Source organism: Eretmochelys imbricata, chromosome 3, assembly GCF_965152235.1.
Source record: "Eretmochelys imbricata isolate rEreImb1 chromosome 3, rEreImb1.hap1, whole genome shotgun sequence".
Taxonomy (NCBI): domain Eukaryota; kingdom Metazoa; phylum Chordata; order Testudines; family Cheloniidae; genus Eretmochelys; species Eretmochelys imbricata.
In genome coordinates this window covers 84,142,496-84,154,599 of record NC_135574.1, presented here as the reverse complement: position 1 = coordinate 84,154,599, position 12,104 = coordinate 84,142,496, and the positions used below count along the sequence as shown (strand labels likewise).

The window sequence follows — 12,104 nt, the reverse complement described above, 5'->3', positions numbered from 1 at the left end:
AGCCTAATGGTTTAAGTTGGTAATATCATACAATTTCTTTGTTGTCAATATTTACCAACATTAAACAAGACAAAATGTATTAGCACTATTTATACTTCACTGAAAATTGATTACTGCTTCATTTGTAAATTCATATCTATTGGGTGAGTTGAATAATCAATTGCTGAAAAATGTCAGCATGATCAATTATCTCCCTGAGCTACAATGTAAATGACCAAAATAAATTAATCATCTCTAAAAATTACATTGCTCATATTCAAATATCTGTAATTGGCACTTTATGTAATCTTTTATTAACTGAGGACTGTTATGAGACTGCATTGATCAATAAAAAAAGCTGGGATGTTTCTGCAAGGTAGGCTGAAGTGAAAATAGTTCTAACTGCATTTGTCATTAACTATATCAGTATTAATTCAGTATGTCTAAAATATACTTACCACTTCCACCTTGTGTTGTAAGTCCCTCATCTTCAAAGATATCAAAGCTCTCCTGTCGAGTCGGAGTTGTTTCAGTTTTTAATATCTCAAGTGGCATTCTCAGGATGGTAAGATTATATTGAAGAGAGTGTGACAGATCATAGCTGTAGCTGAAACCAAGATTAAAATTTAGTAAAAATTATGGGAGCATGGAATACTTCTGAAAACTCTTGCTTTCTACATGTATTGTTATTTAATCCAGTGTAGACTATTTTGCGTAAAATAGCAAATGACAATGAAACTAGACAAACATACTGTAATTACAGAATGGTAGCTTGCACAGGGGATCCTGCACACAACACATTACAATCTAATGAATAGTTTATGGCACAATGGCTGAAACTTAAACAAAAAACAAGGTAAACAAATAAAAGAGACTGAACATAGCTCTTTAGCAAAAAGTGACTACAACCACTCAGCCTGGACAAGAGTCACTTTTGTCCTGAATAGAAGAGTCCATGGTCAGAATGGCTACCAAGCCAGAGATGCTGGCTGGCCCACAACACATGGCCACCTTACCAAGAAGGCTAAAGTCACAACTGAGACAGACGCCAGGCAGTTTGCCAGAGTCTCTTGGTTCCAGCTACATGAGTCCCACTATTCTGAGAGACATATACCCCTCCTGACCTACCATCCCAAACAGTCAAATAAATTTAACCCCCCACAAACACTGTGTACCCACAAATTTGTGAAATAACATGTGGAAAACTGAACATGATTATGGTTTGGCCTGAACAGAAAATACAGTGGACAGTCATAATATACGTTCAGCAATATAGTCTGTGGATCAACCACTTGCCCCAAGTCCTGGCACACAGCACATGGATGGGTGGAAGGGAAAGTTGTGCCACAGAAGCAGGAGTGTATGAATTGTCCTTTGCTTCTCTCCCTACTTCCTCTATGGCGGAAGAGCAGAGAGGAAAAAATAGATATAAACAGAAAAAGGAAATATAGGGTAGAGAATGAAAAAAGGAGCCTGACTGATCTATTTAACTAATATCCATTTTAAATGGACAGCACTCCTTGTTCCTCTTTTAGTTACTCTTGCACCTGGAGATCTGCTTTCCTTTCCCTTCTACTTCTTAGGAACCTAGCGTGGAACCTTCTGCTGGTCTTCACACTGCAACTTTAAAATACCAGTAGCACTCTTTGGAGGGACACCAGGTGCACTTTCACAAACAGTCCCAATGTAAGCCAATTTTCAGTTTGCAGCACTAAGACCAGCAGAAAGTTACCAAGGCCCGCTGATATCTAACAGATTGGAACCTAAAAAATAAAGGGAGTGAGGACTGCAGATAAAAATGGCCTCCAGTGGTGCTGGGAGAACATCAACAGCTATTTAGGAACATCCAAGGAAGAGGGGAGACTACAAGGGGAGTGGGGAAGAGCCCGTATATAAGTCCAGACCAACCGACCCTCTGTGTGAATTGAGCAATATCTCAAGCATACAGTAATTCAGTCTAGTTTGGGAAGATAATTTTTTCCTGGGTTCTCTTGGTAGCACATATTTATCATTAAGAGAAGCCAGTGTAAAAGGAGAAGGGAAAAGATGATATTTGCAAGTTTTTCATCAATAATCATATCACTTTGTAATTTGTACTGAGTTTCTTGGTTAATCCCTTCATAAGTGATTGTTAAGGATAGGTACATTTTGCATCACTATTCTCAATTGTTTAAACAACGAGGAGTACTTATGGCACCTTAGAGCAGTGGTCTCCAAAGTGGGGTGCGCGCAAGACGACTGATTGGGGGGTATGGCAGGAGGAGCACCGCCAGGGGAAAAAAAGGGAGGGGTGGCAGCCCTGAGTCCTCCGGCCCATGGAGGAGCAGGGGCAGCCGCGCAGCCAGCGGCTGGAAAGAAGCGGCACTTTCCCCTTCAAAGCCGCCCGGAGAGAAGCGGAGCTTTGAAGGGGAAAGCACCATTTCTCTCCAGCCGCTGGCTGCGCAGCTGCCCCTGCTCCTCCTGAGTCCTCCAGCCCGTGCTCTCAGGGCTGCATTCCGAAAGGGGCTTTAGAGCTGCAGGCCAGGGCCCCGGGGCCCCCTTAGCCCGGGGCCCTGAAACCCCTAAAGCCCCTGTGTTCCAGGTGGCCCTGCCTGCCGGGGGGAGCAGCTCCTAGAATCATGGCCATGGGGGTGGAGCTGCACTGTGCAGAGCCACCTGCACACCCCCTGCACCCAACAGGAGCTGCTCCAGGTAAATGCTCTGCACCTCCTGCTTGCCCCAGCCCTGAGCCTCCTCCCGCACCCCAGCCCTGAGCACCCTCCCACACCCTAACTCCTTCCCAGACCCCGCACCCCCACCCTGAGCACTCTCCCACACCCTAACTTCCTTCCAGACCCCGCACCCCACCCTGAGCACCCGCTGTATCACAAAGTGTTAAACCAAGATTTTCAAAAATAATAAAGCATATTCAATCACATTTATATTTTTAGTGAGAGCAATTTTTTTTAGTGAGAGCAAAAAGGTTTTTTGTACCTTTAATAAATAAAATAAAATTTTAAAATATTATTTCATCTTTATCTCATCATTTTTTAATTTCTATTTTTTGTGTATGTTTTATAATTTACACAATATATTAGTACAGTAGTACATGTATATAATTTATACATAAATAAATATACATATATTGGGGGTGCATGCTCAAAAATTTTTTTACTGATAGGGGTGCGCAATCAAAACAGTTTGGAAACCACTGCCTTAGAGACTAAAATTTATTTGGGCATAAGCTTTTGTGGGCTAAAACCCACTTCATCAGATGCATGGAGTGAAAAATACAGTAGGAATATATATATACAGAGTACATGAAAAGATGGGGGTTGCCTTACCAAAGGTAATGAGACAATTCAATTAAAGTGGGCTACTATCAGCAGGAGGAAAAATCACTTTTGTAGTGGTAATCAGGGTAGCTCATTTCAAACAATTGACAAGAAGGTGTGAGTAACAGTAGGGGGGAAAATTAGCATGGGGAAATAGTTTGCCTGAGTAAAGGCTGGGATTGGATGGGTCATTACACAAAATAAAAAAATAATTTCCCCATGCTAATTTTCCCCCCTACTGTTACTCACACCTTCTTGCTGTAGCTCACAAAAGCTTATGCTCAAATAAATCTGTTAGTCTCTAAGGTGCCACAAGTACTCCTTTTCTTTTTGCTGGAAACATGAGACTGAATTAGATGGACTACTGCTCCGATTAGGTATGGCAATTCCTATGTTCCTAAAGATAAAACAAAGCTAACACTTCAAAAGCAAATGTAGGAAATAAGTTCTACCAACCAAGTTCAAGATGGTGATTGCTGAGAAATTAGCAAAAAGCTTTCAGTCCCACAATGCTAAAAAGTCACAGGACCCATATCTGATGTTTAAAGTGAAAGCATTCCATATTTAATTATAGTCCTATTTTAAGGAGAACAAAGCAATTTTTTAAGCCACTAGATTTCCCTTTTTGAGAGGGACTTCAAACCAAGTTGCAAATACTTCTAAAGTAGAAATACAACCAGTGGGATTGAAACAAAAACCTACGCTACCTGTTTTAGATGACACTGGAGGTTTTAGGATCCGAGGTCTGCCAGTGAGTTTTAGTTATTAATTAATTACAACTAAAGAATGAATTACAACATACACTTTTGTTTTAATCTTTGGCATACTGATTTCAAGAAGTTGGTGTTGCTAACCAGCTCTCGCGTATGTATCTGCTTTCCCCCACCAAAAAGCACAGCCTGATAGCGCTTATAGCTGCAAACCTCCCTTTTTGCCTTTTTATAGGCAATTTTAGTGATATTCTTCTACACGTTCTACCTGGAGTGTTCTTCCACTTTGCCTTCAGCTCCTTGTGCGTTGGAATTGAAGTTATACCAATTTTCTCCTTACAGCAGCTAGCTTTCTAATGACTGAGGCATTCTGGTCAAGATTCTCAACAAAGTTTACCAGTACACACAGAAAACTAATGTGTTGCAGTGATTCTGAACCAGTGGTTCTCAACCTATTTACCATTGTGGGCCACATCTGCAGCTCTCTCTGTGTTAACTGAGTCACATCCACACAATATATATACTACCTGTATGGCCCTAAGGATGTCACGTGGGCTGCAGCTATGTGCTGCAGCTGTGTGCTGATTGGGCCGCAAGTGGCCCACGGGTGAGAACCACTGCTCTGAACCATCAGCACTTTGCTTTGGATTAGGGTAACAATACCAGAATAGCTATTTTCAGCTAGAACAATTTTGCTACAAAAGGATGAGACCAAGAAAATGGTCTGACACTAATAACCTTCAGACATTAATTAAAATATTGAGGGAGGAGTGCATTTCAGGGTGGGGGTTGGCAAATAATGCAATTGTGAACATAACTGTCAAAAAGAAGAGCTTTTTGGTTTTTTACATTGTGAACAACCTTTCCCATGTCATGTTGTGAAACACATTACATGAACCTGTGGCATATTTCTCCTTTATAAAAACTCAGCTCTGAAAAACTAACGTAAATCTTTTTAAAATGACGGGAGGATGTAAAATACACACTGACACTGTACCTCAAAGCAGCAATCTGTAACCCCCATACTCATCATTCATAGATGGTTGTGATATTTCATACAAAGCATGCCATGTAAGATATCATAGGAAAGGTCATGATCTGCTGAAACCCATTGTTCCGTCAAAATGAGAGTATGAAGTTATGAGATTTTGCTGTATGGTTATTGAAATATGTTGAGAGTTTGGGAGTCGCCCACAGCTGGTTCTCCAGTGACAACAACAAAGGAGGAGACCAACACCTGGGCGGGTGTTGAAGGATCACCACCAGCCATTGACCAGCAGGGACTTGTAAACAAGGGATTTGCAATTCTGTAAGAGAGTTGTGCAAGCATCGCACACTGGGCATTGCTCAACTCTGACTCAGCAATGCCCACCAGGAAATATCTGGGCTAGTATTTTGCAGGCACATGGACTGACGGTATAAAATAAGGGACAGTGGCATCATTCTTTTACCTTTCTCTTCCCCCACCTATGATGATTACAAGAAGAATGCTGGGAAGACAGACTTGAACTGAGGGGACTGGTCCCAGGCTTAAAGGGAAAGTGTGTGTATCAAGGACTGTAACCTCCCTGCAGCACCCAGTGGGGTGAGAAAAACTGTTTGATCCAAATATTGCTTAGTGTAATAAGATTTACGATTTAGACTGCGTGCTAACTTTTTATTTTCTTTGGTAACTATCTTTGATCTTTTATTCTTACCACTTATAATCACTTCAAATCTATCTTTCTGTAGTCAAACTTATTTTAATGTTTTATCTTAACTAGTGAATTTGTCTGAACTGCTTGGGGAATCTGCTCGGGTTACAAAGATTGGTGCATGTCCACTTTCCTTTCATGAGGTGGTGAACTAATTAATAAGTTTGCACTGTTCAAGAGAAGGTCTTAAGCTGTGCAAGATGGTATACCTATGGGGTGCCAGGCTGGGGGACTGGGAGATCTGCTGGTGTTTCCCTGTGTATAGTTCATGAGAGTATTCATGCAACTTAGCTGGGTGTGCCTCTGAGTGATAACAGTGCCTGCAGGGGTTTGTTGCTTGTCACTGACAAAGCATTGTGAGAGACAACCCAGGCTGGAGAATTAAGGGGGCACAGCAGTCCCACAGTTACAGGTTGTACTCCTGAGATCTCATCATATACACACACCCTCTTTGCTTTGTTTTCTGCAACACCCTTCTCTAGTCCTCAAACAGCTGGCTGACTGTACAATTATCTCTTCCCTGCTTTTCTGCTACTCCAGAATTTCTCTCATATCTAGGAGCAGCTAGGACTAAACACAGCAAAATGAAGTAGCATTAAATGTGGGTCAAATGAAGGGGTATATGGAATGATCTAATAAGAACCAGACACCCCCAGATACAAGGCCTGTAGTACCTCTCCGCATGGTACCTCTCTTTTCTTTGCTCCTAAACTGAAAAAAAGCTTTATTTCTGAAAAACAAGATTAAGAACGAAAAATACTATGAAAAGTAAAAACTGAATAGGAGTCTCCCCTCTCATCTGATTCTTGTGAAGATGATGGTGAGAGGAAAAGAATTCTGCCCTCTCTCTGGAAAGCATGAAAATCCTTGGCTCTTCATTTGTTGCCATATGTTTTACTATATAAGGGGAAGAGAAAAGTCTGCCTATCAGTCTGTATTGGATGCAAACAAAGTCATGGAAGAGTTGTGGGATATTAGTATGTCAGCGTGGAAAGCTTTTGCAGACCATATTGTTCCTTTTCTGTGGCTAAAGAGAGCGCTTTGGTCTTTAAGGCTGTCACCATAAAACAAAACTAAATTTGAAAAGAAAAATCATTTGTGCATTTAAACAATCAAACAATGAAGAGTTTTAAACCAAATCATTCCGTTAATCACCTTTAACATTATCAATTTCAAGACACTTCCAGGTAAAACTTGAAATCCGACTATACAAAACTGTGCTAAGCTACTGACAAAATTAAAGCCAAGATTTTAAGATATTTCCTAAAAATTGAGATAATAATCAATAACTATTGTTAAACACTTACCTAAAATAAAAATTGCTAGACAGGTCCACATTTTGAAATATTCGTAGATATCTAAATAGAATAACACAGACAAGGGGGGGGGGGAAATTATTCTGAAACAGCAACTTCTCTTCAACATGTGTAAAGTGAGACACTGAATAATCAGTTTGAGGAACACCCTGATCAAGATATGCAAAAGTCTACTCATTGTCATCAGATGTTCCCTGTCTTTATTACTACAATTCTGAATTTTGCAGTATTTTATCAATCATTCAATTTTATCAATTATTCATGATTACTAATCTCAGAGGGCCACATTCCTTCCTGCATGAAAAATCATGGGATGGGAGTACTCACCAGAAAACAAGCTCAGTTTATGAGAAGCCAGTTTCACTGAACCTTGATAAGTGCATAATGCTCCCTGCCTCAAGTCTGCACCTGCCCTGCATCCTTAAACACCAACACTCCAGCTGGTTTTGATGGCATTGTGCCACTTCATCAAAAAGGTGGCATGGGTGGGGAGAAGATTGAGTGCAAGTGACCCTTTCCAGTGAGGTTTACATGGGGATCACAGGGGACCTAATGCTACTCAGACAACTAGTATATTAAGCAGCATGTAATAGCATTAGCGTTGACATGCTCCCAAATGAACTAACATGGAGTGGATGGTTTCTGACAATCATCCACGCCACACACACTTCTTTAGTTGTAGCTCTGACATATAAATAACCTAGAGATGTTGGCAGAAGCTACGAAGGAGCATGACACAGCTGCATTTCCCCTCTGGGTAGACTCAGTTGAACTTGCATCATGATTGTCCATTTGATTACACCAGTCTGTCTCCATTTAAGCCAATGGCACTTCAGCATAAAGCTAGTATAAAGTACTGGAGAAACAAGCTCAATGTTCAACAAACGGCTCCCCTCTGGCATATATAATTAATAGGAGTCTATGAACCTTAGTTTGCAATATTTCCTCAGTGCTTAAAAAAGCTATGTAAAAGCACAGTCTACCACCACCATTTACCTTGCTTCATCAGGATGAGTGACTCGTACAGAGTCATTTGGAATGTAGATCATATTTGTATCTTCTATTTTGTATATTGCATGCCCTCCAATATCTGCCATCTTTCTCCTTTTTGTTATTAACACAATGTAGTAGCCTTCTAAAAATCTAACAAAACCTGTTCAAAATTGAAGAAACACAAGAAATAAGAACCCATTTGTCATGAGTTGATTTAGTCAGATACAACGTTTAGAAGGACAATATCAGCTACTATTTCAGTACTTTGCACAATATTAAATTTTTATAAACATTTGAAAGCTCTTTTTTCAAGCACAGCAGGACTCACATTTATCCAACTCTCACTCCGTTAAAAAAGTGAGCATCCAAATCAGCTTCAGCCCCAAAAGAGTCAATTGCTTGAGGGTGGGGAGAATGAAGGGGATCTGGGAGGCCCGGACCCTACTTCTTGGTATCAGGAATAAGCCCTGATCCCTGCTGACTGACTTCTGAGAGGGAACCCCCTAGGGCTCTCTCCTCGCTGCTGCAGTTGAGCAGCAGCAAAAAGATAGCCCAGAAAAGAAGCTGCATCAGCAATAATAAAGGGGCAGAGGGGCCAACTACAACCATCCTTGCCTCCACATTTCCTCCCACTTCTACCATATTAGCCCACCTTTGAAAAAAGTGCTCTGACCTCCACAGGAAAAGGACCCCGACCTAACACTGTAAGAAACATCTTCTGAGGCATCTACACTAGGCTACTGGATTCTGATTGCTAAATGGCAGCTGAAGTTCTTCTGGTATTCTGTAAGTACTGGAGTGAGGGATTCAGCAAACTATTTTTTGTATTATTGTCACCTACCTAGTTTTTGATCAGAGATCCAATTTCTGGCCTTCTAGTCAGGTCCCTACATAAGAATGGCCATACCAGCTCAGACCAGTATCCTGTCTTCTGACAGTGGTCAAGACATTTGTTTCAAAGGGAACGAAAAGAACACACTAATTAATCAATCCCATCATCCAGTCCCAGCAACAGGCAGTCAGACTAGGGACACACGGAGCAGGGCAGGAGGGAGGTTGCATCCCTGACCATCTTGGCTAATAGCCATTGATGGACCTACAATCCATGAATTGATCTAATTCTTTTTTGAACCCAGTTTCAGCTTTGGACTTTACAAACAGCCACTGGCAAGGAGTTCCACAGGTTGACAATGTGTTCTGTGAAGAAGTAATTCCTTTTGTTTGTTTTAAACCCAATGCCTATTAATTTCATTGGGTGACCCCTGGTTCTTGTTATGTGAAGGGGTAAATAACACCTGTAAATTCTCTTTCTACATATAATTCATGATTTTATAGATCTCTATAATATTTCTCTTTAGTCGTCTCTTTTCCAAGATGAAAAGTCCTAATCTTTTTAATCTCTCCTCATACAGAAGCTGTTCCTACCCTTAATCATTTTTGTTGCCCTTCTCTGTACCTTTTCCCCTTTTAAAATATATATTTTTTGAGATGAGGTGACCAGAACTGCACACAGTTTTCAAGTTGGAGGAGTACCATGGATTTATATAGCGGCATTATGATATTTACTGTCTAATCTCTCTTTCCTAATGGTTCCTAACATCATCTTAGCTTTTTTGACTTCTGCTGCACACTGAGTGGATGTTTTCAGAGAACTATCCACCATAACTCCAAATTCTCTTTGAGTAGTAACAGCTAATTCAGACCCCATCATTTTGTAGGTATAGTTGGGATTATGTTTTCCAATGTACATTAGTTTGCATTTATCAACATTGAATTTCATCTGCCATTTTGTTGCCCAGTCAGCCAGTTTTGAGAGATCCCTTTGAAACTCTTCTCAGTTTGCCTTGAACTTATCTTGAGTAATTTTGTATCACCTGCAAACTTTGCCACTTTGTTGTTTATCCCTTTTTCCAGATCATTTATGAATATGTTGAACAATGTTGTCCTGGTCCCAGTATAGATCCATGGGGGACACCGCTATTTCCCTCTCTCCATTCTGAAAACTGACCATTCCTACCCTCTGTTTCCTATCTTTTAACCAGTTACTGATGCATGAGAGGGCCTTCCTTCTTATCCCATGACTGCTTACTTGGCTTAAGAGCCTTTGGTGAGGGACCTTGTCAAAGGCTTTCTGAAAGTCCAAGTACACTATATCTACGCGATCACTTTTGTCCACATGTGTGTTGATCCCCCCCAAAGAATTCTATTCAATTGGTGAGGCATGATTTCCCTTTACTGTTCCCCAACAAATCGTGTTCAAATGCGTGTCTGACAATTCTGTCCTTTACTATAATTACAATTTGCCTGGGACCGAAGTTGGGCTTACCGGCCTGTAATTGCCAGGATCACCTCTGGAGCCTTTTTTAAGAATTGGCATCACATTAGTTATCCTCCAGTCATCTGGTACAGAAGCTGATTTAAATGATAGGTTACACTGACATAAAGGGTTTCTGCAATTTTTTTTTTAAATAGTAAACTAGAACTTGGCCTACCCCTAAACATGGGTACTGATTGGCATCCACATGCTCTACCTGCTTTGCAAAGTGATTGGAGAATGGACTAAAATCATATTTTCTCATTTGAGCATCAGAGTGTTATTCTCCTAGAATAAGCCATAAGCAGTGGTAAATAGAGCCTCTCTCCTTCCCAGCTTCCTGGATATTGCCTGTCCCAGTCCCAACCGCAAGAGGGGGTTATAGAAAATTAGGTAGGGTCAATAAATTCTCTTTCCCAGAAGCTGGAATTTGGAAAGGTACTCCACACCGCTTTCCAGGAGCCAGGTGAAGAACTCCTATGTGGTTCCACTAAGAGCGAAAGGTCATGGAAAGGTGTCACTTATGTGGATCGGTGAGAGGCTAGGATATGGCTTTCATTCAATTTTTGCTCAACAAAAATATCACATCAAATATACATCTTAAATGTCTGATATGCTTTATCAAACAGCTTTATTTTTTTAAAGTATACTATTATGGCATCTTCAGAAATCTGAGAGAAATTACTTAGAATTCCTCCAGAACACTGAACCTTCCTGCTGTTCGGTAAACCTGTTTCAGAGACTTGAATACCTAAATATGTTCAGAGCACACACTCACTAGTTTTCAAAAAAACCTCCTCACCCTTATGTAAATCAGAAGTTAGCCTTTGATTTTTTTTTTTAAATTCTCTGTTATACAATCTGCCAAACAAGTTGCATTTTTATGCATGAACTAAATTTTTACAGTTACCATTTTCACAAAACTTACAATTTAAAAAGAGAGAAAATCAATGGCCTGAAGTGAGAAATAAGTACTATAAAAATAATAAATATAAACCTTATGCTTTAAGGGATGAGATAAGTAACATCTGTGCATGGATTGGAAGAATGTGTGTGTGTTATTCTTCAAAAGCATCTGGAAACAATATACCAGACTAAATGAACCACTAGCCTGACTAGCTATGGCAATTCCAACTTTCCTATGATGAAAAATGTGTATTTATATGAATAACCAAGGCATGTTGCAGAATTCTGAGTAAACAAGGTCACTGTCCAACTGAATGGACTATCACATCACACTTGGATAATATAAATGGTCCAATAGATTCCTGAATTTTGGGGCATCAGCAAGGTATTTACTGAGATCATTACCAGAATTCTGTCTGGAGAAAAGAAGACCGACAGGGAACATGACAGTTAGTACATAAAGGAACAGGAGTACTTGTGGCACCTTAGAGACTAACAAATTTATTTGCGCATAAGCTTTAGTGGGCTACAGCCCACTTCATTGGATGCATAGAATGGAACATATAGTAATAAGATATTTATACATACAGAGAACATGAAAAGGTGGAAGTACCCATACCAACTGTAAGAGGCTAATGAATTAAGAGGAGCTATTATCAGAAGGGGGAAAAAACTTTTGAAGTGATCATCAAGATGGCCCATTTTGGACAGTTGACATGAAGGTGTGAGGATACTTAACATGAGGAAATAGGGTTATTACAAGGAGGAGGAAGGTAAACTGTTCTTGTTAACCTCTCAGGATAGGACAAGAAGCAATGGGCTTAAATTGTAGTAAGGTTTAGGTTGGGAAGTTTTTCATAATGTCCAACTGTCAGGGT

General features: G+C 40.3%; 1 protein-coding gene across 6 annotated transcripts in view; it reads right to left on the bottom strand.

Moving 5' to 3' along the window:
* FIG4 (FIG4 phosphoinositide 5-phosphatase) overlaps positions 1–12,104 on the bottom strand; it is a 161,983-nt gene that overhangs the window by 122,882 nt on the left and 26,997 nt on the right. For all 6 annotated transcript variants that reach the window (XR_013345611.1, XM_077812927.1, XM_077812931.1 and 3 more), the window contains exons 4-6: positions 8,010–8,166; positions 7,005–7,055; positions 438–586 (exon numbers count right to left, since the gene is read on the bottom strand). Coding sequence is in view for 5 of the 6 variants with exons in the window: in XM_077812927.1 (XP_077669053.1) it covers positions 438–586; positions 7,005–7,055; positions 8,010–8,166 (357 nt within the window). In the remaining variant the exon portion in view is untranslated. The remainder of the gene's footprint in view (positions 1–437; positions 587–7,004; positions 7,056–8,009; positions 8,167–12,104) is intronic.